This window comes from Oncorhynchus keta, chromosome 7 (genome assembly GCF_023373465.1).
Source record: "Oncorhynchus keta strain PuntledgeMale-10-30-2019 chromosome 7, Oket_V2, whole genome shotgun sequence".
Classification (NCBI taxonomy): domain Eukaryota; kingdom Metazoa; phylum Chordata; class Actinopteri; order Salmoniformes; family Salmonidae; genus Oncorhynchus; species Oncorhynchus keta.
The window spans coordinates 19983877-20011385 of record NC_068427.1 but is presented as its reverse complement, the minus strand read 5'-3'; the positions used below and the strand labels follow the sequence as shown (position 1 = coordinate 20011385).

The 27509-nt window shown below is 42.1% G+C and overlaps 2 protein-coding genes, 1 long non-coding RNA gene and 1 other non-coding gene across 4 annotated transcripts; 2 read left to right on the top strand and 2 right to left on the bottom strand.

Moving 5' to 3' along the window:
• Nucleotides 1–111: 111 nt before the first annotated feature.
• Nucleotides 112–10338, bottom strand: LOC118370605 (centrosomal protein of 97 kDa-like). Its single transcript, XM_052523313.1, has 12 exons — nt 10031–10338; nt 9220–9362; nt 8345–8503; nt 8138–8239; nt 6484–6597; nt 6194–6360; nt 5600–5764; nt 5171–5266; nt 5107–5114; nt 4296–4983; nt 2495–2570; nt 112–2418 (listed from the first exon to the last, which is right to left on the bottom strand). Exons 1-12 carry the CDS (start codon nt 10062–10064, stop codon nt 1924–1926), a joined length of 2247 nt encoding a protein of 748 aa, XP_052379273.1. The 5' UTR covers nt 10065–10338; the 3' UTR covers nt 112–1923.
• A 559-nt stretch (nt 10339–10897) lies between these two features.
• On the top strand, nt 10898–15053 carry LOC118370587 (60S ribosomal protein L24). Its single transcript, XM_035755635.2, has 6 exons — nt 10898–11047; nt 11171–11246; nt 11716–11826; nt 12375–12511; nt 12904–12967; nt 14927–15053. The coding sequence occupies exons 1-6, from the start codon at nt 11043–11045 to the stop codon at nt 15005–15007; spliced, it is 474 nt and encodes a 157-aa protein (XP_035611528.1). The 5' UTR covers nt 10898–11042; the 3' UTR covers nt 15008–15053.
• On the top strand, nt 11963–12143 carry LOC118370606 (small nucleolar RNA SNORA23). The gene has a single exon (XR_004822836.1). It is a non-coding gene; the product is annotated as a small nucleolar RNA SNORA23 (small nucleolar RNA).
• A 2546-nt stretch (nt 15054–17599) lies between the features above and the next one.
• On the bottom strand, nt 17600–19492 carry LOC118370604 (uncharacterized). Its single transcript, XR_004822835.1, has 4 exons — nt 19307–19492; nt 19072–19193; nt 18882–18990; nt 17600–18115 (listed from the first exon to the last, which is right to left on the bottom strand). It is a non-coding gene; the product is annotated as an uncharacterized LOC118370604 (long non-coding RNA).
• Nucleotides 19493–27509: the final 8017 nt, after the last annotated feature.

Genomic DNA, 27509 nt, shown 5'->3' with positions numbered 1-27509 from the left:
TATGGACGCAATATTATTTGTATTTGTTAAATGGCAGCCAAGCATCGATCATCATGTCACCAGAATAAGTCTCAATATTTATTGGAAAGGAGTATCAAGCTCACCACCCTGTGATGTTCATAATTTATTTAATTTGTAGCCTAATAAACTGCAAGCTTTCTCGAGTTGTAGTGGGAGGACCACAAAACATATCACGTGATGCCATTTCTCACATAATTAATTTTACAGACACAAAATGTCAAGCAAACAAGTTGTCTGTAGGCATTTATACAATTTTAAGAGCAATTCATGTTTCCATCAGCCCAGTCATGACTTTCTTTCATGCGTCAGGTCAACAATGCACTATTTTCTTTAAGTGCACTTAAATTACTAAAAGTTAACTGATAAACACTGACAGCCCTATAAATCATGTATAGCGTAACTGACTGCTGGGTTATATTTCCACTGTGGGTTATCGGTGAGAATGCATAATGTTTTGATATTTATTCATAGAGAAAAGGCAGAGAGGATGGTTTGATGGAGTTTGGGTAATGAAGGTTTAGGGTTTGGAATGGGCTTTAGGAGGGTTGTGGTCTGTGAAACAGAGAATAAGAGGGAAAAGGACATAAAAACCATTATGTGATGGATAAATAAATAGGGATAAATACAGATAACATAACGTTCGCACAGGGTGTAAAGTACTTAAGTTTAAAAAAATACTTGAAAGTACTACTTAGTTTTTTTGGTTATCTATACTTTACTATTTTTTCTTTTTACAACTTTACTTCACTACATTCCCGAAAGAAAGTTATGTACTTTTTACTCCATACATTTTCCTTGAACACCCAAAAGTACTCGTTATATTTTGAAAACTTAGCAGGACAGGAAAATAGTCTAATTCTCACTTCAAGAGAACATCCCTGGTCATCCCTACTGCCTCTGATCTGGCAGACTTCCAAAACACATGCTTCGTTTGTAAAGGATGTCTAAGTGTTGGAGCATGCCCCTGGCTATCCGCAAAGAGAAAATAAAATTGTGATCTGGTTTGCTTAATGTAAGGAATTTGAAATTATTTATACTTGTACTTTTGATACTTAAGTATATTTAAAACCAAATACTTCTAGACTTTTACTCAAGTAGAATTTTACTCAGCGACTTTCACTCCAGTCATTTTCTATAAAAAGGTATCTTTACTTTTACTCAAGTATGACAACTGGGTAATTTTTCCACCACTGCATGAGCATGACAGACAGGGAAGTTGCAGATGACCAAAGTTGGAGGGTAGATGGACTTAATACTTACACTTAAAGGAAGTGTAGATTCAACCAGCAGAACAAAGACTTAGGCACAGGGGTCGAAATGAATTAAGGTTAGGTTTAGAAAATAGGCTTAGGTTAATTAAGGTTATGTATAGCTTCAGTGAGGTCAAAGAAAGGGTTACTGAGTACCGTGGGATGTCTTTCTATCCGATTGTCCTGGAGAATCTTGTCACCGGACGTGCTATCACTTAATGTTGGGGCATGTCAGGGATTAACATTTTTAGCACCGGTCTAAATTGCATGTCTGCCGTGTACGGAAAAACTCAGAGGTGTCGGAAGCTGGGACTATCGTTCCCACGTCTCCCGAATGCAAGTCAAGCATTAGCCTAATTGTCCTTGGACTGACAAATCATGGCAACCAACAAAGCATTACTGAATGCAGGAACAGTCAGGTCTCCAGGCTAGCAGCAGTCCAAGAGATTTAAAGTCAAAATGAGAAAAGTCATCCAGGCTATATGAATGTATACACATTCGTGAGTCCATATGCCACTCGCTATATGGATGTTAGTCAGTAAGGTCTATGAGGCGCTGTTAGAGCCATCAATAACATTCATCAGCACAGATGGACTGAGTTTATGGGCAGTCTCTAAGCCAATCCCAGAAGACTAGGAGCAGGACAGGCACTTCAAATTGGACTTTCCAGTGTGTCTCCTGTGTTCTGAGTGGGGGAGTCAGGCTGTGCTGTTTCGGCAGATGAGGGCGGCTGTGGTGTGCCTGTTCTGTCGCTGGCACCCCCCTCTGCCTCCTCCTCTCTCTGTTGCACAGAGGACAGGTACTGCTCCAGCAGACTGCAGTCCTGACTGTTCCCCCCACCACGAGTAGCCAGGAACCCCCCCACGACCAGCGGCCACACAGTCTCCAGAGAGTCGCCCGTCCCACAGCTCAGGAAAGTGTCTTCCTGCCCCACCTGCAGTTCATCTGTTGACTGGAACCCCGAGTCTGGGAAGGAGAGGACTGTACAGGCTGGGTTTGCAGTGCTGGAGTCCAGAGGTAGGGGGAGTCGAAGAGCTGGGAGGTCACAGAGCCCGGAGGTCAGGGCTGGAGCAAGAGATGACCCGGCCTGAGTCACGCTGGCCAGCTGCCCCTCTACAGAACACTGCCACTGCTGCATGGACTGAAGCTGCAGAGATGGGGAGTAGTGAGAAAGGGTGTGTATGTGCATTTACATTTGATGCATGAGCTTGTTCATCACTGACCTGCCTCCATAGAAACCTCACAGCCTCCTCCTGTACCAGTCTCTTCAACCTCTCCTCTTCATGCTGCTGCCTCACTCTGAACACACAAACAGAGTATTCTTTGGAAGAATTTGACATATTTGTCTGATATTTGATCTTCAACAGAAAGAGCTAGATACCTTCATCCTTCAGACTTATCTGGGTGTGCCAACAGAAGTGTTGAAAGAGCTAGCTAGTTACAGTTGAAGTCAAAAGTTTATATACACTTAGGTTGGAGTCATTAAAACTTGTTTTTCAACCACTCCACAAATGTTTTGTTAACAAACTGTAGTTTTGGCAAGTCGGTTAGGACATCTATAGAAAATTTGTGGGCAGAACTGAAAAAGCATGTGCGAGCAAGGAGGCCTACAAACCTGACTCAGTTACACCATCTCTGTCAGGAGAAATGGGACAAAAATGCACCCAACTTATTGTGGGAAGCTTATGGAAGGCTACCCGAAATGTTAGACCCAAGTTAAACAATTTAAAGGCAATGCTACCAAATACTAATTGAGTGCATGTAAACTTCTGACCCACTGGGAATGTGATTAAAGATATAAAAGCTGATAAATCATTCTCTATTATTCTGACATTTCACATTCTTAAAATAAAGTGGTGATCCTAACTGACCTAACAGGGAATTTTTACTAGGATTAAATGCCAGGAATTGTGGAAAAACTGAGTTTAAATGTATTTGGCAAAGGTGTATGTAAACTTCCAACCTCAACCGTATATACATACAGTGGGGCAAAAAAGTATTTAGTCAGCACCAATTGTGCAAGTTGCACCATATTTTCCACCATAATTTGCAAATAAATTCATTCAAAAATCCTACAATGTGATTTTCTGGATTTTTTTTCTCATTTTGTCTGTCATAGTTGAAGTGTACTTATGATAAAAATTACAGGCCTCTCATCTTTTTAAGTGGGAGAACTTGCACAATTGGTGGCTGACTAAATACTTTTTTGCCCCACTGTAGATACAGTTGAAGTCGGAAGTTTCATTTAAACTTACATAAAATACATTTGTATGTAAACTTCCGACTTCAACTGTACATAAAAAATGGCACTCTGTTGCAGGAGAACAAGGCTTCCAACATTCCAATGGCTATAGCCATATTCTGGAGCATGGCCAAAGACAACGCTTTGTGCACTCCTTACAAAAGGCTAAATGTCTGCTATTTTTAAATGGGAATTGAAGTTTTGTATGGAGATATTCTTGCCAGTTTCTTATCTAGCTCACCAGCAAGTCTATAAACAAATGGCTTTTAGACAACACCATCCAGACATAGTAATGAAGCATGCACATATGACATTGGTAATACCTCATGCACAATCACAACTTGTCTGGTTGTGTTCAAGCCCAGTGCCAACAGACATGATCCAAACTAATTGAGGGCTTTATAACTAGTAGCAGTTTATATTTTATTCTATGAGCTTTAAGATTAGTTTTGTAATTAAAATCAATTTACAAATTTAATACATTATTACTAGTGGACTGATTGAAACTGGTGAAGTCTGCACACTTTGTGGACCAGGACTGGAGAACAGTGTCTAAACTCCAATTCTCTACCCTTCTCCTTGAGTGTGCACTTGTACACTGCCCCTCATGAATTTGAAAGGAATGGACTGGTGAGAGGAATATGGTGGAAACTCCCATCAGGCATGTACGCAGCAATCCAATGCTTTTTAATGCATGAGAGGGGAGTGAATGAGAGCACCCTTCTAGAAAAGAGTAGAGAATAGGAACACAGCCCTTGGATTTATTGGGGTCTGTTCCATACCTCTCAAACTCTCCAGAAATGAAGACTATGTGCTCCTGCATCCTGCGCAGGCGGATCTCACACCGCACCTCTTTGGCCAGCGGGTGGCAGCGCCGAGTCCACATTCCCCTCCACCATGCCTGGATCCTGACGGCGGCCCTGTCTGCCTCACAGCGACCCAGCCTATCACATCTCACCAATGCTTTATCTTCCTGCTTATATCCTGCCCTCACCTCTACAGCATTGCAGTTTGAGTATGCTCCCTGGAGCGGAGCGCTGTCATTGGTCTGTGATTGGTCGTCTCCCATCATAGGTAGACCGGCAGTTGAGGTTAAGGTACAGGTGAGGTGGCCGTCACCTGACACCCTTTCTCTCTCCTTCTGGCTCTCACTCCCTTTCCCCAAGGGTGCCTGTAGGGTCTTTTCAGCAAGGGTCTTTTTGGGATGAATGGGGTGTTCGGGTACCAGCGAGTCGTGCTCAAACGTCTCCATCTCATCCTCGCTGTCAGAGCGGGGGGGTTCAGAGGTGACTAGGAGGAAGGTGGACTCGGAGGAGAGCAGGCTGCCGTTGAGTTTGTCCTCATCTGTCTGGCTCTGGACGTCCTCCAGGTAGAGGCGCTCCTCCACACCCCTGAGGCTACGGAGAGGAGGAGAGGTCACCTGGGAGGGGTCGCAGCCTAGCCAGGTGTTCACCTGCACCGTTGCTAGCTCTGAACATATGCACACACACACAAAGAAGAGATTAGATTTACACACCAGACACACATGGGGATTGATTGACGAGTTACAGAATTGAGAGAAACACAAACACAGGTAGAGTTCATGTCCTCCACCTGTCTGTCTGGCTGATGGAGCAGTGAAAGGCATTGTGGTTCTGTCTTCCTCTATTAGAGGCACATGGCGGGGGCTTTGAGTCTCCACATCCAGTTGGGTGGGGCGGGGAGGGCTGGGAAAGCCCCCTGGGTCTGCTGCAGGAGCTGCCTCTGGTGGAACCTGTATATATTACACACACACAGGTCCCCTGGTTAACTAATGTGATACAAAGGAGAGAGTAATTAAACAGTCATTTCAATGATTGTGCAAGTTGTCTCATCTACTTCATATTTCTCATCTGGTTAAAAGATAACTTCAAGGTACCGCAAGGTAAATGACGAAAACTAAGCAGAAAAGCCACAGATAGATCCAGTTTAATGTCAAATGGATTCTAACAATGGGTAGGATTTATATTTGGCACTTTTTCCATGTGATCACAGGGAGGAGAACACATCCCCTACCTGTGTGATAGTTTGTTGGCATCACAGTCCTTTTGTGAATGCATTCTCCTACCTCTGCTTGCTGAGGATCTTCTCCAGCTTGGCATCCTCCGCGGTCTCCAGGGCTGTCGTGGAGGTCAAAGGGCACACGGTGGCTAAGTACTGGACCAGCTGCATGTGTTGACCTGGCCGGTATGATCGACCTTTGCCCTGGCTGTACAGCCACTCTGCCTTCAACCTGAGATCAGACGTTAGAGACATTAATCACCAGCAACAAGAGTGATCATCACTCAACACTTGGATGGTATAACTGGATAATACGACCCGGCAACTTTGCAGTCACAAGTCCATTTCCCTACCAAGGGATTGACATTATGGTCTGAAAGGCTCTCACCCCTTTGGGCAAGTCAGGAGTATTTTTTGATTGCCCAAAGATTATGATCACTTGCACAATTGTTAAGTAGCTATTTTCACCTACAAACAGGAGGAACCAGAAAGACCAGACTACTGGAATTCTTTGCATTTTGGTTATTATCTTAGAGCAGGCTCAACTTGTGCAACTGCTCAAGTCACTTCCTCGGGCAATAGGGAAACCCTTATTCTCAATCCCTGCCTACCCCCCTTCCCATGCCTAGCTGGCATTTGTGAGTTCTGGAACTAGTCTCACCCTTCTTTCTGAGACACCACATATCCATCCAGGATCTTGAGATTCAGACACCAGCTCATGATGTACGGCCGGTAGTCGTATCCAGGCAACGAGGGTGTTACCATGATGCAGGGGTTAGTCATAATGGAGAGCTGTTCCAGGTCATGGAGGGGTGCCAGGTAGGAGACCTGTGGGAGGCAGAGAGAGAGAGAGAAAGAAAGAGACAAGCAGGTGAGAGAGAACTAGGAGAGAGATTGTTGTAAAAGCTGAGCAGGTGAGAGTGCAAAGGAACAAAAAGGAAGGGTCTTTACTTCATTGAGGTCTCGAATTTCATTCTCTGCCAGGGAGAGGATGGACAGATGGATGGGCAAATGAGTGGGAACGGTCTGCAGCGTCGTAATGCTATTTCCATGAAGGAGAAGGGTCTGCAAGAGAAATGGCAGCCAGTCAATCAACACCACAACCAATCACTTAACTTGTTTGGGATAGGGGGCAGCATTTTCACTTTTGGATGAATAGCGTGAACTGCCTCCTACTCAGTCCCAGATTCTAATATATGCATATTATTATTAGTAGTATTGGATAGAAAACACTCTGAAGTTTCTAACTGTTGGAATAATGTCTGAGTATAAACAGAGTATAAACAGAACTCATATGGCAGGCAAAAACCTGAGAAAAAAATCCAGACAGGAAGTGGGAAATCTGAGGTTTGTAGTTTTTAAACTCACCCCTATCGAATACACAGTGGGATATGGGTTATTTTTCACTTCCTAAGGCTTCCACTAGATGTCAGCCATCTTTAGAACGTGGTTTTAGGCTGCTCATGTGAAGGGGGGCCGGATGGGAGATGTTTTACTAAGGGGTCTGCCTACAGCCTCGTTCTCAGTCACACGCTTTCACTTGAGGTGTTGCTCTCATTCCAGTGCAATTCTACAGACAATGGAATTCTCTGGTTGGAACAATATTGAACTTTTATGATGAAAACATCCTAAAGGTTGATTCTATACATGGTTTGACAAGTTTCTTTGACCTGTAATATAACTTTTTGAACGTTTCGTCCGAATGGACCAGATCGCACTTTTAGATTGTTACCAAACACCCTAACAAAAGAGGCTATTGGACATAAATGGACATTATCGAACAAAACAAGCATTTATTGTGGAACTGCGATTCCTGGGAGTGCATTCTGATGAAGATCAAAGGTAAGGGATTATTTATAATGCTATTTATGAATAATGTTGACTATCCAACATGGCGGATATTTCTCTGGCTGGTTTGGGCTCCGAGTGCCGTTCTCAGATTATGCTTTTTCCGTAAAGTTTTTTTCAAATTTGACATAGCGGTTGCATTAAGGAGAAGTGCATCTAAAGATTCATGTATAATAGCTGTATTTTCATCAACATTTATTATGAGTATTTCTGTGAATTCATATGGCTCTCTGCAATATCACTGCATGTTTTGGAACTACTGAATCTAACACGCCAATGTAAAATACGATTTTTGGATATAAATATGAACTTTACCGAACAAAACATACATGTGTTGTGTAACATGAAGTCCTATGAGTGTCATCTGATGAAGATCAAAGGTTAGTGATTAATTTTATCTCTATTTGTGCTTTTTGTGACTCCTCTCTTTGGCTGGAAAAATGGCTTGGTTTTTCTGTGAGTTGGAGGTGACCTAACAATCGTTTGTGGAGCTTTCGCTGTAAAGCATTTTTTTTAAAAAATCAGACACTGTGGCTGGATTAATGAGAATTTTATCTTTAAAATGGTGCCTAATACTTGTAATTTGATTTATGAGATTTCTGTTGATTTGTATTTGGCTCCCTGCAATTTTATTGGCTGTTGGGTTGGCGAGGGGTTCCCCAGTCCTAGACAGGTTTAAACTCTCCTACTTACTGCTCCAGAATTCTATCTGAATCCCCATAATTCTGAAAAGCCAAGAGGCAAGACCTGTTCTCACCTTCAAGGCTAACAGCTTGGTAACATCACCAATGTTGGAGATGTTGTTATCAGACAGGTCCAAGTGTTGGAGAGCCACACAGTTGTTGAGCTGCTCAATGACCTGAGAGAAAAGTGGACATCCAGATTGCATGATCATGATATATGATCAGGAGACAAAATGTACACAAATATAGAGGGAGTACAGTGTCCACTTTTTTCACCTCACCTTGATGTTGTTGCCTGCCAAGTTGAGCCACTCCAGGTGTGGCAGGTCTCTCAGCCCTTCAATATAGCCAATACTGTTATTGGGCAGGTTCAGAACTCTCAGCTCGGTCAGACGACACACACCCATCATTCGCACCAGGCGGTTTCCAACAACAGATAACTGCACAGCAAAGAAAACAGGAAAGAGAGGCAGGATGAGACAACAAAACAATATAGATGGAACTAATCCAACCCAATGTGGTACATTGCAAGTTTGCAACAACATATAGAAGTAGTAAACGCCCATTTTACAAATTAGATAAGGAATTCAACCATGTTCAACAGTTAAGTTGAACATATTCCATCTAATGTGCCTTGGTGGAAATGCAAATGTAGTCACACAAACAATCAAGTAACAGTACCCAGTAAGAGGGAGTGTGTGAAAGGCTGTGATGTATGTAGTTAATCATATCAGTAATGTTAGTTCATCATATCAGAGCTGTAGCTCCGCCCACCGGTGAAGTGGAGTAGTGCATGCGGTGCAATCTTCAGCTCAAAGAAGATCAGCTCGAGAGAAAGTTCCAGCCATTCATGTTTCTTCCCACCAGTTAGCTTTCATTGTGTTAGCCAAGACCAGTGTGTGTGTCCTTATTGATATTCCACACACACTTTGGTTGAATAAAGTTGACAGACCACTAAGTGCCTTAGCCAATCCATACTACATACACTGTGCGGTGCTGTTCTGTGCCTGTGCCTCTTCAGCATTATTAAACCCCCTCAACTGGAATCCTACCTGTCTGTCATCTGTGCCCTTACCAGCACACGGGAGCAAAAACAAAGTAAAACCTAATCTAAAGAATATACAGTCCACCAAGACCTCACTTACAGAGAGCCTACCTGTTGGAGGCCTTGGCTCCTCTCCAAATGGTCTAGTTTCATGATGTGGTTCCGGTCCAGGATGAGCGTGTGCGTTTCATCAGAGCAGGTGAAACTGGGCTCCAGCTTCTGCAGACCCTGGGCTGACAAGTCCACCACAGGACCTGAAGGGGAAACCGGGAGAACCATAAACATGGGAGTGGATGGATGAATGTATAATCTATTATGCACATGTTGATAGTATCACCATGAACGATGCATAGAAACAATATCAGCCTCTCAACGGCAACTAGGGAGGCAAGCTTTTAAATCTACTATACAGACAGGGAGCCAACTGAAACATGCAAGCAGTCTTGGAGAACTTCTGTTGATCACCATTATGCAGTTTATTCATACTGGGTCTACTATAGTCTGAGGGATGATGATTCATTCATATTCACTCTGTTGATTGAGTAGCTGATAAAGCAGTGGGATTGGAGACATGATGGTTGTGAAAATTGAGCATGATATTGGGACTCTTGTTCAGACAATGAAAATATTTTTTCACATATCCAATGCAGCATGGCCCAACTGAAACCACTAATCAATTAGGCCATTGTGATCTGTTGGCTCCACATTAGTCCTGTAAGCATGACTATGGACTATGAGATGAGACCACATTAGCTGGAATGAGGACAGGATAGGTAGTTACAGACAGTAAGTAGCTCCAGCTAGTTATCTAGCTAACGTAGGATAAAGCCAATCATTTGAAAGAAACGTTATAGGTATGTTCGCTAAATCGTTGACCTACAAAGTCGAACATCAGAAAGGGAGCGGTCATGCACTCACTCACCAGTTGTGTCAAATGTTACATCTGATATTCCCATTCTGCGAAGAATATACGATAATGCACAAAATTCGCTAGCCTGGTTCCCAGCGCACAACTGTCTTGTCAGTCAGTACAACATAAAAAACGATTAAGAATTTACCGGAATATGTAGTACAAAAAAAATCCGTTCGCCATAAAGGACCACTATGCTTGATTTCAAAAAGACTACAAACATGCTTTACCGCAGCGCGTCACTGTTGTCGATTCCCCGGGGGAAATAGACTTCAATAGATTTACAGCTGATAGCAATTCCAATTCCAGATGCTATTTTCAAAGTGTATACTGATCAAGTATATCTCTTACTTTTGTTCATTTTTGATTGGTTCCTTTCGTTAGCCTTTCTATCAAGGCCATACCTCAAGGGCTAGAGAAACTAACAAATGGCTTTCCTTTTTGTTTTTGGGAAAAAAAGAAAAAAAAACCGGTATTAAATATTTTTTTTAAAAGTTGGACTTAAATAATTACTTTGACACATTAAATGGAATGCTCTGTAAGAATAAGAAGTTACTGAAATCAATTGAAACTCTTAATTAAGCTTTCTAATTTCTTGGAACGTAAAACCCTGTAACGTTTTGTGTTTATCTGTTTGTGACGTTTTATGTAAAACATTTTTAAGAAGGATGTATAGATTTTTGTAACACATTTAAATTTGTATCCCTCAAAATGTATGGAATTTCAATAAAACAAACAAAAAATAATAATGCAAATAAAAAAAATCAAGGCCACACTTCCCGCTGTGTCAATGCCAATCAACCGATCGAGCTGTTTATTGGTCAACTACATTGCATGAACAACATTTATATTTCAAAATCCAAATAATGCTTCTGACTGAAATGTAAGGGAAAAAAATACATGCTGTGTCGAAAAAAATAAGTGGGAAATAATAATAATAGATAATAATGAAGAAATCCTACCCGTAACTTCGTTTCCGTTTCCGACATCTTTCTTTCCGGTTTTGTGTCCCCCCTCAACCATCATGAAGTGAGTTTACGGAATAATATCTATTGCCATCAAAGCTTTAAAATAACCGTTTTAGTGCTAAAAATGCGCTAGTATACAGAATGACACGTTTATCTTCTAATGATTTATATTATTCCGCTACAGGGTCGAGCTGTGCAGTTTCAGTGGGTACAAAATATACCCCGGCCATGGTGTCCGATACGCCAGAATAGATGGGAAGGTACTGCACCCTAGGTCTACTCTTTTCCTTCCTCTAATGCCACTTAGTTAATTTTGTTTTATCATGGTTGGTTGCAATAAGCCATGGCTGACATTCTATTAAGATTGTTACAGTAGAACTGTTCATTGAGTGTGTACTTGGTTCTTGGCCTGTCACTTGGACAGACGCTGCTATGCAATGTATTCATTGTTGTGACAAGGAGTAAAACTACGACCGGAAGTGACTTTTCGTAGTAGGTTGAGTGCATTGTAGGTAACCGTTTTCCTAACGTTAACTTAATTCTCATAACCTTCTACAGTAATTCTCATAACTTACTACGAAAAAGTCACTTCTGGTCGTAGCTGTATACCACCTCGTCAAAACCTTTCTCCACTGCAGTTATAACAATATTACAACTAGACATGGGCATGTCAACATGCCAAATAACTGTCAAATATCTCACTCATGTATAGTTTACACCCCCACCCAGGTTTTCCAGTTCCTGAATGCTAAATGTGAGTCTGCCTTCCTGGCCAAGAGGAACCCCAGACAGATCAACTGGACTGTGCTGTACAGGCGCAAGCACAAGAAGGGCCAGTCTGTAAGTACCTCTGGTGCATAATTTCCCCTCAAATGCTGACAAGTGGTGGCTACTGTGAGTGTCTACCTTGTGATTCAGTTATACAACCTAAGTTTTGACACGGTGTGTTTTGGTGTGCCTTTGTTTTTGGCTGTGGGTGGGAAGGTGTGCGTGGTTGCCATCTGTGTTATGTGCTGTTGCCAGGCTGTGTCCTATAGCTTGTACGGCAGTGCTCACTCCACATACCTGCGGCCATAGAGCCACTGGAGATCATAGTACTGGCTCTGTGACGTCTCTGACTCCTTACCACTGGCCAGCCTCCATACTCTCCTACAAACCTTATATGTGAGAAAGGGGTTTGCAGTAATGCAGTACACCTGTGTGGTTGTTACTGTTCCTTTGGCACAAAACTATAGTGTTAATGAGCATTCTTATTGGACTAGTTCAGCTACATGAGTGCTACTTAAAATGCAATGTTTTCTCCTGTGTTGTACCTGCTAATAACCTAACACTACCAAACTGCCCATACTTGATCCTGAATGTGGCCGTGCTGTTCCCTGTCCCAACAGGAAGAGGTGACAAAGAAGCGCACACGCCGTGCCGTGAAGTTCCAGAGGGCCATCACCGGCGCCTCCCTGGCTGAGATCATGGCCAAGAGGAACCAGAAGCCTGAGGTCCGCAAGGCCCAGCGTGAGCAGGCCATCAGGTGAGGACCTCACCAAAACCATGCTTTACCAGAAACTTGGCTTTAGATGTCAATAGCTGCCATTTTGGTGCCAAAGAAAGTGAATTGTTTACTGCTATAGTGAACTATTGTATAGTGTTTAACAATTTAGTGTTGTCAGAGTTGGCTCTGTGAAGAGCAAATAGCTAGCTGTTCACACTGTGACACTTGACTTTCCTGTGGTACTGTAGTTATTGTATTTTTAAAATTCAACAGTGAATTGTCAGTCTTGGTTTTTTAGCCTTGCATATGCAATAATGGCGTTTTATTACTCTAGTCAGTCGATGTGTTATTTCTGTAGTCTGTGGACTCCTGTCTTGTTGTTTTTTGGATGTGTGGCATTGGCCTAATTTCTATCATTCTTTTGTCACTAGAGCTGCCAAGGAGGCCAAGAAGGCAAAGCAGACAACCAAGAAACCCTCTGCTGCCGGTGCTAAGGTAAGATTAATATAGCCATGTGTGAATCTGATTGGTCAGAAAGTAAAACCATTATGACCTGCGTTTATAAAACACAGCAAGGTTTTAATGTGGAATCTACATTTTCACACTGAAGGTAGACTCACAAAGTAAAAATGGTAAGTTTTGGACCCACTTCAGCAAGCAAGCATGTAGCAACATGTTCCGCAGTATCCTCAGCAGTTGTCATTCAGCTATCCTTTTGCAGGAGAGTGAAGGGACCACTCACAATTGCATCCTCTTGGATCGCTCTGCAATATCTTTAGTTTACATTGCTGCTTTTAGTCACCTCAGCCTCTGGCAGAAATGTCTCACATGGTTTATTTATGCTTGGAACTTTAATGGCACCAAGTGGTTTATCAAGAGCTGTAAAGAAAAAAACTAGCACTGTGGTAAGGAACTACATTAGATTCCTATTGGAGAGTCCAAAGGTGTCAGTTATATCCCATTCATATAGCCCGAAATCTTGATATTTTTACCATACCTGCATTTTTATATCTGCTTTTTTGTCTAAAAGCAATAGGGGGGTAGAGAGATATCGGTCGGGTCGATTTATCTTTGGCCGATATTCGCCTTTCCTAGTGTATCGGCCCTTGTGTCGGCCTTTCCCCTTAATAGCAAGTGTACTTGCCTCGTGTGAAACTCCTGCAAGCTGGCGCCACTCATTATTAGTTAGCCTGTTCTCGAGGAACCTCTGAGCTGCTTGCTGCATATAAATGTAGCACATTAATAATGCCACATGGAATGTAGAAATGTATTTACTGTTACTGCAAAACAATGTCCGTACAGGCTGCAGGGCTTTATAAGGCAACGTACTGGTAGCTTGCTAGCTAAACACCATTCATAGAGCTAGCTGTGAAAATAACGTCAGTTCACTCACTACCCTAGAACTTTATTTGTGATAGCTAATATGCAATCAATAATGCAAAATTTGCTAATTTAAAAGATGATTGTCACCAAATGTTGGCAAAATCACGTATCTTTCCATTACCAGAATGCCTGGTTACTTGACACAAGTGGCGTCGTCTCTCTTAAAGAGATGGTGCACATTTTTATAAAAGAAAATGGGCTATTTCTATAAAAATGTTGATCAGTAGGTCTCATGGTCCCAAATGAAAGGGAAACATATATTTTGTCATCTGTAGTCCCATAAACTAATGAAATCAGCCCAAAATTTGCTCAGTGCATTCACAAAGTCCTATTGAACATGAATTCACCTGTATTGTGAGTTGGTCTATGCCAAAATTATTACTGTTTATTAAAAGTCAAATTGATTGTATGGTTGTGTAATTGATTTAATGCATACATAGCGGTTTTGGAAAATGTCTCATCAAAATGTTCAAATGTAATTATATTTATTATCAGCATACAATAGCCTCCTTGACCACCAACATTGACATTAGCACTTAAAAACCCATGTCGTTCTCTAGTAGGGAGTAAAAAACAAGGTACATTAAAAGCCACCTAAAGACCTAATGATTCCTGCATTTTCTGTAACCAAAATAGTTTAGTTTATTTGGATCCCGATTAGCTATTGCATAAGCCGCATCTATACATTAAAGCAAAACATAAGACTACAAAAGAAAGTAAATAGAATAAACAATTACGTAATATTACAATCCAAAACCAACAATATAATACCTGTAACCAAAATACAGATATCAGGTCTGAATGTTTCTGCTTTTTCAGATAAATTCATTAACACTTCCATTGTTTAATACATTTGAAGTGCAAATAGCCCCATGGTTTAACACCACCCCTCCCAATTTGCCAGTAACCCACTATATATAAAAGGGTGTACCTGCAAGAAGTGATAAAGGGGCTGTTTAAAAGGGGGTCATCAGCATTACCTTGTAGTTTTTACAGGTAATAAATATACCACATCTGTTTTAAAAGGGTTATTAGTACTTTGTCTAATCTGTACTTTGTCTCCCTATGTAGGCACCTGCCAAGGCTGCACCCAAACCCAAGGTGGCAAAGCAAATGAAGGTCAATGCGCCTCGCGTTGGTGGCAAACGCTAAAGCTTTTGGCTTTGTTGATTGTGAATAAACATTCTTGGTAATCAAAGATGTTTGGTGTTTGTCAGTGCTTTTGTTTTCTGGATTTGTGGAATTGACAATTGTCTGACCTGATTTGGTCATGCACCCTGAACTGTCCTTCCTTGCTAGTGGTCAACTGTCTGGTTAGTTGGTCATAGGACTCCAATCTTTCACCTGGTACAACCAGATGTGCCTCCCCTTGGATTCTGGTTTCTTCCTCCTAGCGATTTTGACTCAGTGACTTGAATAAAAATGTAATGTGCATACGAAGGTGGACCAATCAATGGGGACTACATAAAGATCATGTCAAACCAGTAATTTATTCAGAGGCATGGCCATTTGTTCCACCCTTGTGCCAAGTTGCACTATCCAAACCTCAATAGTCAATGGCAAGATGGGTCAAAACCATGTTTTGAAATCTGAGCCTGCATACTCCCCCTCCAAGCAATCTGTGCAAGAATAACACTGCTGCAGAATATGCCAAGATTGAATTCAAATAGTTCAAAAAAAAATTTAACCTTTATTTAACTAGGCAAGTCAGTTAACAAATTCTGATTTTCAATGACGGCCTAGGAACGGTGGGTTTAACTGCCTGTTCAGGGGCAGAACGACAGATTTGTTCCTTGTCAGCTCGGGGGTTTGAACCTGCAACGCTCTAACCACTAGGCTACCCTGCCACCCCAAATAGTTAATACAAGAGCATACCATTACAAATACACTAAGTTCATGTTCAGTTATTACAGGTTGTGTGCATTATGGACAATGTAGTTTGCCAGTTATTGCATCGTCTATCAGAGGATAACTATTTCCAATGTGTAGGATTGATAGCATGTGTTCTCGTCTACACTAGTTACATTTAACACATTATGCATCTCCCAATTACTGAGAACTAACCAATAGGAGACAAGGACCTTGACTACAGGGCCAATACAAACAGTGCCTATAGAAAGTCAACACCCCCTTGGAACATTTTCACATTTTGTTACAAAGTGGGCTTGAAATGGCCTTAATTGTAATTTTGTCATTGATCTACACAGTACTCATGTCAAGGTGAAAAGCAAATTCTACACTTTTTATTAAATAAAACAAATGTAGTTGTTGCACAAATATTCACCCCCTCTCCCTTGACTTTTAAAGCACAAATTCAACTAAAGACCAGGGAGCTTTTTGAAACCCTCAAAGGTCAGTGATTGGTAGATGGGTAACAAATCAGACATTGAATATATCTTTAAGCATGGTTGCAGTAAGTTAATAATTGGACTGTGGATGATGTCCCCCTGAACTGAGCTGCAGGACAGGAAGGAAACTGCTTAGGGAAGCCATTGGTGATTTTAAAAAGGCTGGAGTTCAATGGCTGTGATGGGAGAACTGAGGATGGATCAACATTGTAGTGACTCCACAATTACCCTAACAGCAAAAATACAAACATTCTTAAACAATGCAACAAGGCATTCAAGTAATACTGAAGAAAAAAAACTGCAAAGGAATACACTTTAGCCTAAATACAAGCCTTACGTTTGGGGCAAATCCAACATCACTGAGTAACTGCCTCATTATGAAGCATGGTGGTGGCTGCATCATGGTATGGGTATGTTTGACAGCAAAGACAAGTTTTTCAGGATGAAAACAAACATGAGCTAAGCACAGGCAAAATCGGTTTGCTTTACACCAGACACTGGGAGAGAAATCCATCTTTCAGCAGGACAATAACCTACAACACAAAGCCAAATCCACACTGGGAGAAGAATCCCACATTCAGCAGGACAATAACCTACAACATAAAGCCAAATCTACACTGGGAGAAGAATCCACCATTCTGCAGGACAGTAACCTACAACACAAAGCCAAATCTACACTGGGAGAAGAATCCCACATTCAGCAGGACAATAACCTACAACACAAAGCCACATCTACACTAGAGTTGCTTACTAAGAAGGTAGTGAGTGTCAGTTTTGACTTAAATCTGCTTATATCTATGGCAAGACTTGAACATTGCTGTCTAGCCATGATCTCCAACACCTTGACAGAGCTTGAAGAATTTTGAAAAATAATAATGGGTAAATACACAATCCAGGTGTGCAAAGGTCTTAAGAGACTTACCCAAGAAGACTCCGCTGTAATTGCTGCCAAAGGTGATTCTAACATGTATTGACTCAGGGGAAAATACTTATCTAATCAAGGTATGTTTTATTTTGAATTAATCTTTAATTGCATTAATTTTTCTTCCACTGTGACATTCGATTGTGTTGATCATTGTCAAAAAATGACAATTCAATCCATTTGAATCCTATTTTGTAACACAAAATGTGAAGAAATCCTAGGGGGACGTAGACTTTTTATATGCATTGTATCCCTAAAGTTTTCCTTATTGACTCCAGGTACTAGATTCAGCCCCATTGACCGTGACACCAAACATTACCCAATGATCAGGGAAAGAAAGCTGGTCATTTCATGTTTCTATTAGCAATAGACAGGGTGCCAATTACACTAGATCTACAGTTAAAAGCTACTATGTGAAATGTTTACCTGATTGGTTAAAGCAGTTACAACACGTGGAAGGAACAGTCAGCCACATGGCATGAATGTATGGTTTAATCATCCTTCAGGTACGACTATAGAAATAATTACCAACATTGATCTAATAAATATTGGAGACATTCAAACACAGACTTAAGATCATCCTTAGGAAACCACACCATGAGGTATGATGAAAAAAAAAAAAAAAGTTTGGAAAAAAGCAACACTTCCAAAAAAATGCATGATAAATATTAATTTAAGAATAAACAATTAAACAACTTGTTTCATGAAGTAAAAATAAAACATTGTGTGCAGATGACACCATTTGAGTGTGTTTTGGTAAGGGTTAATATGCCATTATAAACCTGAAGAAATCCAGGCAAAGTAAATGATCTCCAGCAAGGAAACATTCTTTTTTTTTTACTGTAAAATGGAGCAAGGGTGGAAGCGGAATGGAGGAGCTGGGTTTCTGCCGGTAATGAGGCTCCCTTTCGGTCCAGGGAGTTGGATTAGATTGGTGAAACTCAACACTCAAGACTCTGCAGGGGCAGCCTCCTTTGCTAGTGCTCATACCTATAGTGTGGGATAAGGCAAAAAGACAAAAATAAAAACATGTAGGTTTATGTAAACTTAGTCTTAGCCTTTGGCCTTTCCTTCCAGTTCTCTGCTGCCAATGACTGGAACTAATTGCAAAAATCACTGAAGCTGGAGTCTTATATCGCCCTCTCTAACTTTAAGCATCAGCTGTCAGAACAGCTTTCCGATCACTGTACCTGTACACAGCCAATCTGTAAATAGCACACCCAACTACCTCATCCCCATATTGTTATTTATCTTTTTGCTCTTTTGCACCCCAGTATCTCTACTTGCACATCATCATCTGCACATCTATCACTCCAGTGTTAATGCTAAATTGTAATTATTTCGCCTCAATGGCCTATTTATTTCCTTACCTCCCTAATCTTCTACACTTGCGCACACTGTAAATTGATTTTTCGATTGTGTTATTGACTGTATGTTTGTTTATGTGTAACTCTGTGTTGTTTTTGTCGCACTGCTTCGCTTTATCTTGGCCAGGTCGCAGTTGTAAATGGGAACTTGTTCTCAACTGGCCTACCTGGTCAAATAAAGGAGAAATAAAAAAATTAAATAGTCTAATACATTTCCCATCATAATTCCAAGGAAATAAAGCGAAATATTAAAAAAGAAAACACAGAACTTTAGTTACAACAGTTTGAGCCTACAGATTGATTCGTAAAGAATAACTTTACTGGGCTGTTTATGGCGATGCCCAATCCATAGGTCTTCATTCCTTGCGCTCTAAGATAGGTTCACTTACTAGAAAATCCTGTAGAGCTGGGATATTCCAGCACTACCCACAAATAAGTTGACAAAGAAGTTCCAGTTCTTTGGAATGATGACCAAAGAGTATCTGGACCAGGTCAGACCTGAGAAAGTGGGAAATGGGATTAGTCAAGGAGTGAAGTTGTTAATTTGACTGAAGAATACAGGATTAATTTAAACTGTACCTGTTACTCACTGAAGAATATAGGAACTCCACTATACATGTGGCTGTCAGTACACCAGACAGGGAAAGGCTCAGTTTCTCTGCTGGTTGACTCATTTCTGTCAGACCAGCCCCGACCAGACCCTATAGAGATGAAGATGCATCTGACCTGGAATTAGTTTCATTAGACAATGCCTTCTTACATGTTTACGTTTAGATAAATGCAATAGCTCAAGCTTAGCAAATGCAGCCCGTACCGATTTGAACACTGGGGCCCAGAAGAAAAACAATCCTTGGACCTGGAATGAGAGAAAAGACAATCCATGAAAAAAAATGTTACAAAACATCCAAAATCAGACAATTCTTTGCAAAAAGTTACTTTGTTGTGACAACACGTTATAACATACTATAATCTTCCATGAAGCACTCTTTTACTACTACCATAGACTTGTTTAAAAGGGCAATTCCGCCACTTTCCAACCTCAGCTCCATACCTAATTTTATTAGTCACATACATATTTAGCAGATGTTATTGCAGGTGTAGCGAAATGCTTGGGATACCAGTGTCTACATTTGTGAAGACTGCATGTTTCTATGATCTGTGGTTAAAAAGAAGAATGGTCCTAAAACATTATTCTCTGTGACATCACAGGGTAGGATTAAAAGTAAGAAAAACAGTGATTTTCTAAATTTGCTGTGAGTTTCTAGCCAGAGGAAGGGTCTTTCGTTGCTCCCCAAGTCACCGCGAATCTCAGTGTTTGAAAATCACTGTTTAAAAATAAAAATAAACTTTTGATGTGGTCCCCGGGTATAATTTTTTAAACTTTATATTTGTATTATACAAGACGTAAAACTGTGCCATTTTCACAAATGAAGACACTGGTATTGTGGCGGAGATCATTAAAATGAGGTTGAAAAGTGGTGGAATTGCTCTTTGACATAACCCCAGTACTTACATCCCGATCAAGAGGTCAGTAAGTGCTCTGTCAGAGGCACACTAAATTAAACATTATTCCTCTAACTTAGTTCAGGGCAGGGAAATCTTAGACACCTAATACTTCATATGATTGATGGTTGTGGATTGGTTGGCTGAACTATTTTCATTGTTCTGCTATAACCAAAGTAGGCTGTATGACCTCTCCTAAGAAACATCAAGCCATGGTCATGCCAGGCTGCCACAACAAGGTCCTGATAATGAGGAACTCATTGACAATGTATCTATGCAAGGCTTCCCCCTCCTATATACGAAAAGTAACGTTGCCAGAATGCAACTAATGCAACTAGTGATAACCACAACAGAGCAGCATGCTGTTCAGCAAAAGATACACAGCAGAGAGCATCTTATGTAGGACTTTGCAACAGGTTAGACCAGTGTTACAGCTTTGTCCCTTCACAATATTTGTCTGCCGAAGGCACATACAGGTAACTGCCAAAACACCAATATAAAGTGTCTTAATAGCGTGCTGGGCTACCACGAGCCGCCAGAACAGCTTCAATACGCCTGGCATAGATTCTAGTGTCTGGAACTCTATTGGAGGGATGCGACACCATTCTTCCAAGAGAAATTCTATAATTTGGTGTTTTGTTGATGGTGGTGGAAACCGCCGTTTCAGCCAGAATCTCCCATAAGTGTTCGATTGGGTTGAGATCTGATGACAGATAGCCACGGCATATGGTTTACATCATTTTCATGCTCATAAAACCATTCAGTGACCACTCGTGTCCTGTGGATGGGTACATTGTCATTCACTCCCATCAGGATATGAATTAATTAAATAAACTGAAGGTGATCACTCAGAATGGCTTTGTATTTATTGGCATTTACCTTGCCTGTGAACATATAATAACACATCTTATCACCTGTGCACAATGGTGAGTCTGTCCTCTCCCAAGATATGCACAGGTTATAGAAAGGATATCCGATTTTGTAAGGACAAAGGTTAGAAAACAGCTGTAGCTAAATATACTGGTGTAGGTGAGTGTTCAAAGACAGCAAGGAGTTTGCTCTCAACTTTCTTTGTACTTGAAGGTAGTCACATTGATTTCCTCAAAACATGCAATCACTCATTCTGTGAGGAACCATGCCAATTCTGAAAAGGAAATTGCTACTCTTGGCAACCAATCTCCTTGGTATTGGGCAATTCCATTGTAACATATTGATGCAGAGACTCAGATATTTTACTTTAAAATGCATTTCAAACAAAAACCAACCAGTTCAACAAACCATACAGCTCTATGCACAAGGACTATAGATTATAGAAAACATATACTTGAAAAACACCTGCAGATGCAAAGTAAGGTAACAGAATGAAAGCACAAACCATTTCCAAATTCAGTGGAAATGTGTAAAGTAGTCTTTGCATATAGTTGTATATTTTGTTTAACTTTGTAATCATTGTTTTTTGTTTGACATACATTTTAAAGTGCAACATCTGAGTCTCATCATCACTCTTTCATAGTGGAGTTGCACTATTGGATTCCAAAAATCCATCTCACACACAAAGCTCCACGTGACCTGCAACCAATGTCTGTCTGAGCTGCAACCCCACTCATGCAGCCAGCTACTGTGTACCATAATCTGTACACACTGGGATAACAAATCTGCAAAACAGTTGGCTGGTTCTACCTCGCTCTATTCAGATTTAGAGGCGTCAAATCTGTATTTTGCCATTTGTTTGGTTTTAAAACACTAAGATAAGCAAGAGTGGCGAGATTAGATAGTAGCTATTGGTTGCATACATCAAAAGATTTAGCAAGGGTTTTTGACTAAGGCCACTTCAGCAACAACCACGGTCATCAGTGTATACTAGTCTCTCTAGACATCCGTGTTGCCTCCCACAATTTTCAAATGCTCTGGCCTAGGGTCTGTTTTTTTTCAGGTTCATGCTTCTCATCCCCTTCCATAAACCCTATTCGATGGGATAATATTTACTGGGGGAGCTCAGGTAATATAATCATGTGCACGAGCACAAATCGCCACATCCATAATTTGAGTCCAGTCAGATTCTGCCATGTCAGTAATTTTTACTTGGCAGGAAGGTTATTATCCCTGCCCTAAAACCCCACTGTTTTTCAGCAAACTCCCAGGTCCCCTGATAATACTTGTCCCTTGTGAATCGCCATCCCTGTGTTTTGAGGGATATTACAGAGTTTAAAACAGGTGCTGCACCCAGTTTGAGTAAGAACATGGGAACAAATTGATGCTTAAAATAAAGTGCTATGCACATAGCCTACAGATGAATGAACTGTTTTGTCAAACTTTCCTAATGCGGTTCTTCTCTTTTAAATAGTGTAAGTGGACAATATTGTGCCAATGAATTGACAGATTGCCAAATACATCAGCTAATTAAATGTCTGCATAGGTTACCATTCATGGTTCTTATTGATATGCATTATTTAGACTCTTTGAACTGAAGGCCATTAGGCCAATATTAGGCTAGACATTTGAAAAGTCTTCACACATGGAAGAGCCTACAGACTTCCGTCATAACAGTACATTTTGAAAGAGGATTTATTTTTTACAGGGGCAGTTTGGTAAAACTAAATCATCTGAATCGTCCACCTTAAATACTGGGGTAATAATTACATAACCGACATTCTAGTAATACTAGTCCCGTGTGAATAGACCTATAGACCTACATGGTAATTATGACGACTTCCGGAGGACGTCCTCCATCCAATCAAAGCTTTTGCAGTAGGAACTGACATGTTGTCCATCCAATCAAAGTGGGCATGTGTGATTTAGAAGCTTGGTGAGTTTGTAAGATGGTTGGATAGATAAAGATTGAGATACTTTTGCATTTTTTAGGATATTATTAAATTCAAATGACTTTCGTCAAACTACAGGAGACAGAGGTAGATTTGTAAGTCGCTCTGGATAAGAGCGTCTGCTAAATGACTTAAATGTAAATGTAAAGGATATTGTTTTCTTGGCTTTAGAACTTGGCTTTAGAACTATTTCTGTCGAGTTAGTGCAATTTATTTCAATCCTCCCGATATGATTGGTTTAAACCTTTAATATAACAGTGTACAGAACATTAGGAGCATCTTCCTAATATTGAGTTTCACCGCAGAACAGCCTTCAACTCTACAAGGTGTTGAAAGCGGTTCACAGGGATGCTGGCCCATGTTGACTCCAATGCTTCCCACAGTTGTGTCAATTTGGCTGGATGTCCTTTGGGTGGTGGACCATTCTTGATACACACGGGAAACTTGTGTGCAAATCAAATCAAAGTTTATTTGTCATGTGCGCTGAATACAACACATGTAGACCATACAGTGAAATGCTTACTTACAGGCTCTAACCAATAGTGCAAAAAAAAAGGTCTTAGATGAACCCCAGCAGCATAGCAGTTCTTGACACAAACCTGTGAGCCAGGCACCTACTACCATATCCCACTCAAATTCACCCTCTGAATGGCACACAAACACAATCCATGGCAAGGCTTCAAAATCCTTATGTAACCAGTCTCCTCCCCTTCATATACACTGATTGAAGTGGATTTAACATGTGACATCAGTAAGGGATCATAGCTTTCACCAGTATGTCATGGAAAGAACATGAGTTCCTAATGTTTTGTACAGTGTATAGCTCATTGGTTAAAGTGTACTGGAGTTCGGGGGTTTATTTATTACACAAATTTTGTTTCAAAACAAAACGGGGAGGGACCCACCTGAAATGTCCAACTTCCATTTAGCAACTGTTTGGATTAATGAATACACTAGGGTCATGTTAAGTACGAAAACATTATCGAACTTGGCAGATTGTATAATAATGTGAGGCAGGAAGCAGGTGCAATGTTTAATAAAACAAAAATGAGACAAATCCATGTGGCTACAAGCCGGTACACAATAACAATACCAAATGGTGAGTGAACATAAGCGAGTGACATAAAAAGGGTAGGAAATGAGGGTTATGAAGTCCAGGTGTGAATCATAATGATGAACAGGTGTGCGTAATGATGAATCCCAGGACCGGTGGTTACTATTCTGGTGACGTCGCATGCCGGAGGGGAGGAGCAGGAAAATATGTGACGGCACCCCACCGCTGACACGTGGCTCCAGCCGCAGGACAACGCCGACCAGAGGGACGACAAGGAGGAGCGGGTCGGTCCGGGCGGCAAAGGTGTAAATCACAGATGTTGTTGGGGTCCAGAATGTCCTCCACCGGAACCCAACACTGCTCCTCTGGACCATACCCCTCCCAGTCCACCAGATACTGGAGCCGACACCCACGATGTCGGGAGTCCAGTAGGGATCAGACGGCATATGCCGGACTCCCCTCACTGTCCGGGGGTGGGGTGGTGCTGTGGGGGACAGTATAAGCTAGGGGACCAGGAACCACCAGCCTGAGAAGAGACATGAACCGAGGGTTAATACGATAGTGACTGGGTAGTTGTAACCTTTATGTCACCTCGTTGACCCTCCGCAGAACCTTGAACAGCCCCACAAACAGGGGGCTCAGTTTCTTGCAGGGCAGCTGGAGTGGGAGGTTCCTGGTAGAGAGCCAGATGCGGTCCCCAGGATGGAACATAAGGGTCTCACTGCGGTGGCGGTCTGCCTGTTCCTTATGACGATGGACGGTGCGCCGGAGTCTCATGTGCGTGTAGCTTCACACCTCATCTACCCCAGGAGCCGCGCTCTGGCTGGAAAATACAAAACACACTGGAAGGGGGTCAACCCAGTGGAGGAGTGACCTAGGGGGTTGTGGGCATACTCTGCCCTGGGAAGAAATTGTTCCCACTCACCCTGCCACTCAAGATAGTGACTCCTCAGGAACCTCCCCAGCTCCTGGTTCATCCTCTCCACCTGCCCATTGGACTGAGGCCGATACCCGGAATTGAGGCTGACCGTGACCAAGCTTCTCCAAGAAGGCCCTCCAAACTCGTGATGTGAATTGGGGGCCACGGTCAGAGACAATGTCCTCCAAAAGGCCAAAATGCCGAAAGAGTGGCTCAGCAACCTGGAGAGCAGTGGGGAGACCAGGAACTAAATCGACAGGACTTGGGAAATCTATCCACTACCACCAGAATGGGGGTGAAACCATCAGAGGGAGGAAGATTGACTAACCAATGGAGAGATGTGACCAAAGTCCCTGAGGCACAGGAAGTGGCAGGGGCTTCCCTGCTGGAGCATTTTGGGGGAATTTGGTTTGAGCACATACGGAACAGGAGTTGACATACCGTGTGACATTCTGCACCAAGGTGGGCCACCAGTACTTCTCAGCGATGGAGTGAATGGTGCCAGAAATACCTGGATGTCCAGAGACGACAGCTGTGTGCCCAGGTCAGCAGCCGATCCCTTATCCCTGTGGGCACGTAGATGCGCTCAAGAAGACAATTCCGGGGTGCGAGCTCCCTCTAGAGCCTGGCAGATGTCCATGTCTACATCCCAAACCACTGGACCCACGACTCGGGAGGATGGGATTATGGGTGCCCTCTGGACAGAACCTCTCCCGAATTGTAGTTACGGGACCGAGCATTGGCCTTTATGTTCTTAGCACCTGGGCGATAGGTCAGCGTGAAGTCGAACCTGGTGAAAATAAGTGCCCACCTGGCTCGGCGCGGATTCAGTCTCCTTGTTGTCCGTATGTACTCTATGTTCCAATGGTCGAAGAGCTCCACTCCTTCTTCACCACCAGGAGCTACCGATCCACAACGTCATAATTCCTCTCTGCGCAGGACAGTTTCTTGGAGAGAAAAAAAGCACAAGGATATAATTTCATTGGGTTACCCTGTCATTGTGACAAAACTGCCCCCACGCCCACCTCAGATACGTCTACCTCAACCACAAAAGGCAGCGTGGGATATGGGTGTTTTAGCAAGGAGGGGGAGGAGGTGAAACGCTCCTAGAGCAAAGCCTCGTCGGCTGCTGGAGACCACGCCAGCCTGCGAGGCGCACACTTGAGGGAGGTGAGAGGGGTGGCGACAGCACTGAAGTTCCTGATGAAGCGGCGGTAGAAGTTGTCAAACCCCAAAAACCATTGTAACCCGTTGGTGGTAGGGACTGGCCATGACTTTACCGCATCCACCTTCATATCCTCCATCCTCAGCTCCCTGTGGACTGATTTGGTAACCCAATGATACCGCCCTCTGGTGGAATTGGCACTTCTCCGCCTAGACGAACAGGTGATTGTCCAAGAGGTGTTGCACAACTGCTCGTGGGTGAAGTGATCTTTCAGGTTGGTCGAGAAGATCAGGATGTCGTTGATGTATACAATCACCTGCCATCTGAATAGGTCCCTGAACACCTTGTTGATGAATGCCTGGAACACTGACGGAGCATTGGCTAAGCCAAAGGGCATAACCAAATACTCGTAGTGACCAGACATCGTACTGAAAGCCATCTTCCACTCATCCCCTTCCCAGAAGCAGAGGAGATTGTAGGTACTCCGCAGGTCCAGTTTGGTGAAGAACTGCTCGATGGCACCAACGGGAGAGGGTACCGATACTTCTTAGTGATGTCAAGTCCATGGTAATCGAAACATGGGCGTAATCCTCTCTACTTTTTGGCCACAAAGAAGAAACCAGCCATCGCAGGGGACATGGGTGAAACCCAGTTGGAGCGCTTTTTGAATGAACACTACCGTTCAAAAGTTTGGGGTCACTTAGAAATGTCCTTGTTTGGAAGAAGAGCACATTTTTTGACCATTAACATAAAAAATGATCAGAAATACAGTGTAGACATTGTTAAAGGATGTTGTAAGTGACTATTGTAGTTGGAAACTGCAGATTTTTTATGGAATATCTACATGGGCGTACAGAGGCCCATTATAGCAACCATCACTCCTGTGTTCCAATGTCACGTTGTGTCTGCTAATCCAAGTTTATAATTTTAAAAGGCTATCATTAGAAATCACTTTTGCAATTATATTAGCACAGCTGAAAATGGTTATGTTGATTAAAGAAGCAATAAAACTGGCCTTCTTTAGACTAGTTGAGTATCTGGAGCGTCAGCATTTGTAGTTTTAATTACTGGCTCAAAATGGCTAGAAACAATGAACTTTCTTCTGAAACACAGCAGTCTATTCTTGTTCTGAGAAATTAAGGCTATTCCATGTGAGAAATTGGCAAGAAACTGAACATCTCATGCAACGCTGTGTACTAATCCCGTCACAGAACAGCACAAACTGGCTATAACCAGAATAGAAAAGGGAGTGGGAGGTCCTGCTGCACAACTGAGCAAGAGGACAAGTACATTACAGTGTCTAGTTTGAAAAACAGACACCTCACAAGTCCTCAACACCTACTCCTCTTTCTATTCTGGTTAGAGCCAGTTTGCGCTGTTCTGTGTGACCCCAAACTTTTGAACAGTAGTGTAATCCTCCATGGCCTGGGTTTCAGCCACAGACAGAGGGTAGATGCGTCCGAGCGGAAGTGTAGCACCAAAGAATTGGTCTGTGGCACAGTCCCAGGGGCAATGAGGGAGACAAGTAGCCGTAGGCATTTGGAAATTGCTCCC

Bases quoted from the DNA above. Each gene is read 5' to 3' on its own strand.
- LOC118370605 (XM_052523313.1), bottom strand. From the start codon at position 10,064: ATGGGAATATCAGATGTAACATTTGACACAACTG. The intron at 9,363-10,030 runs GTGAGTGAGTGC...TTTCCCCTTCAG, and splicing joins TGTAACATTTGACACAACTG to GTCCTGTGGTGGACTTGTCA. The intron at 2,419-2,494 runs GTCAGTGATGAA...CCATCTCTGCAG, and splicing joins TGAGGTTTCTATGGAGGCAG to CTTCAGTCCATGCAGCAGTG.
- LOC118370587 (XM_035755635.2), top strand. The intron at 11,247-11,715 runs GTACTGCACCCT...ACCCCCACCCAG, and splicing joins ACGCCAGAATAGATGGGAAG to GTTTTCCAGTTCCTGAATGC. The intron at 11,827-12,374 runs GTAAGTACCTCT...CTGTCCCAACAG, and splicing joins AGCACAAGAAGGGCCAGTCT to GAAGAGGTGACAAAGAAGCG.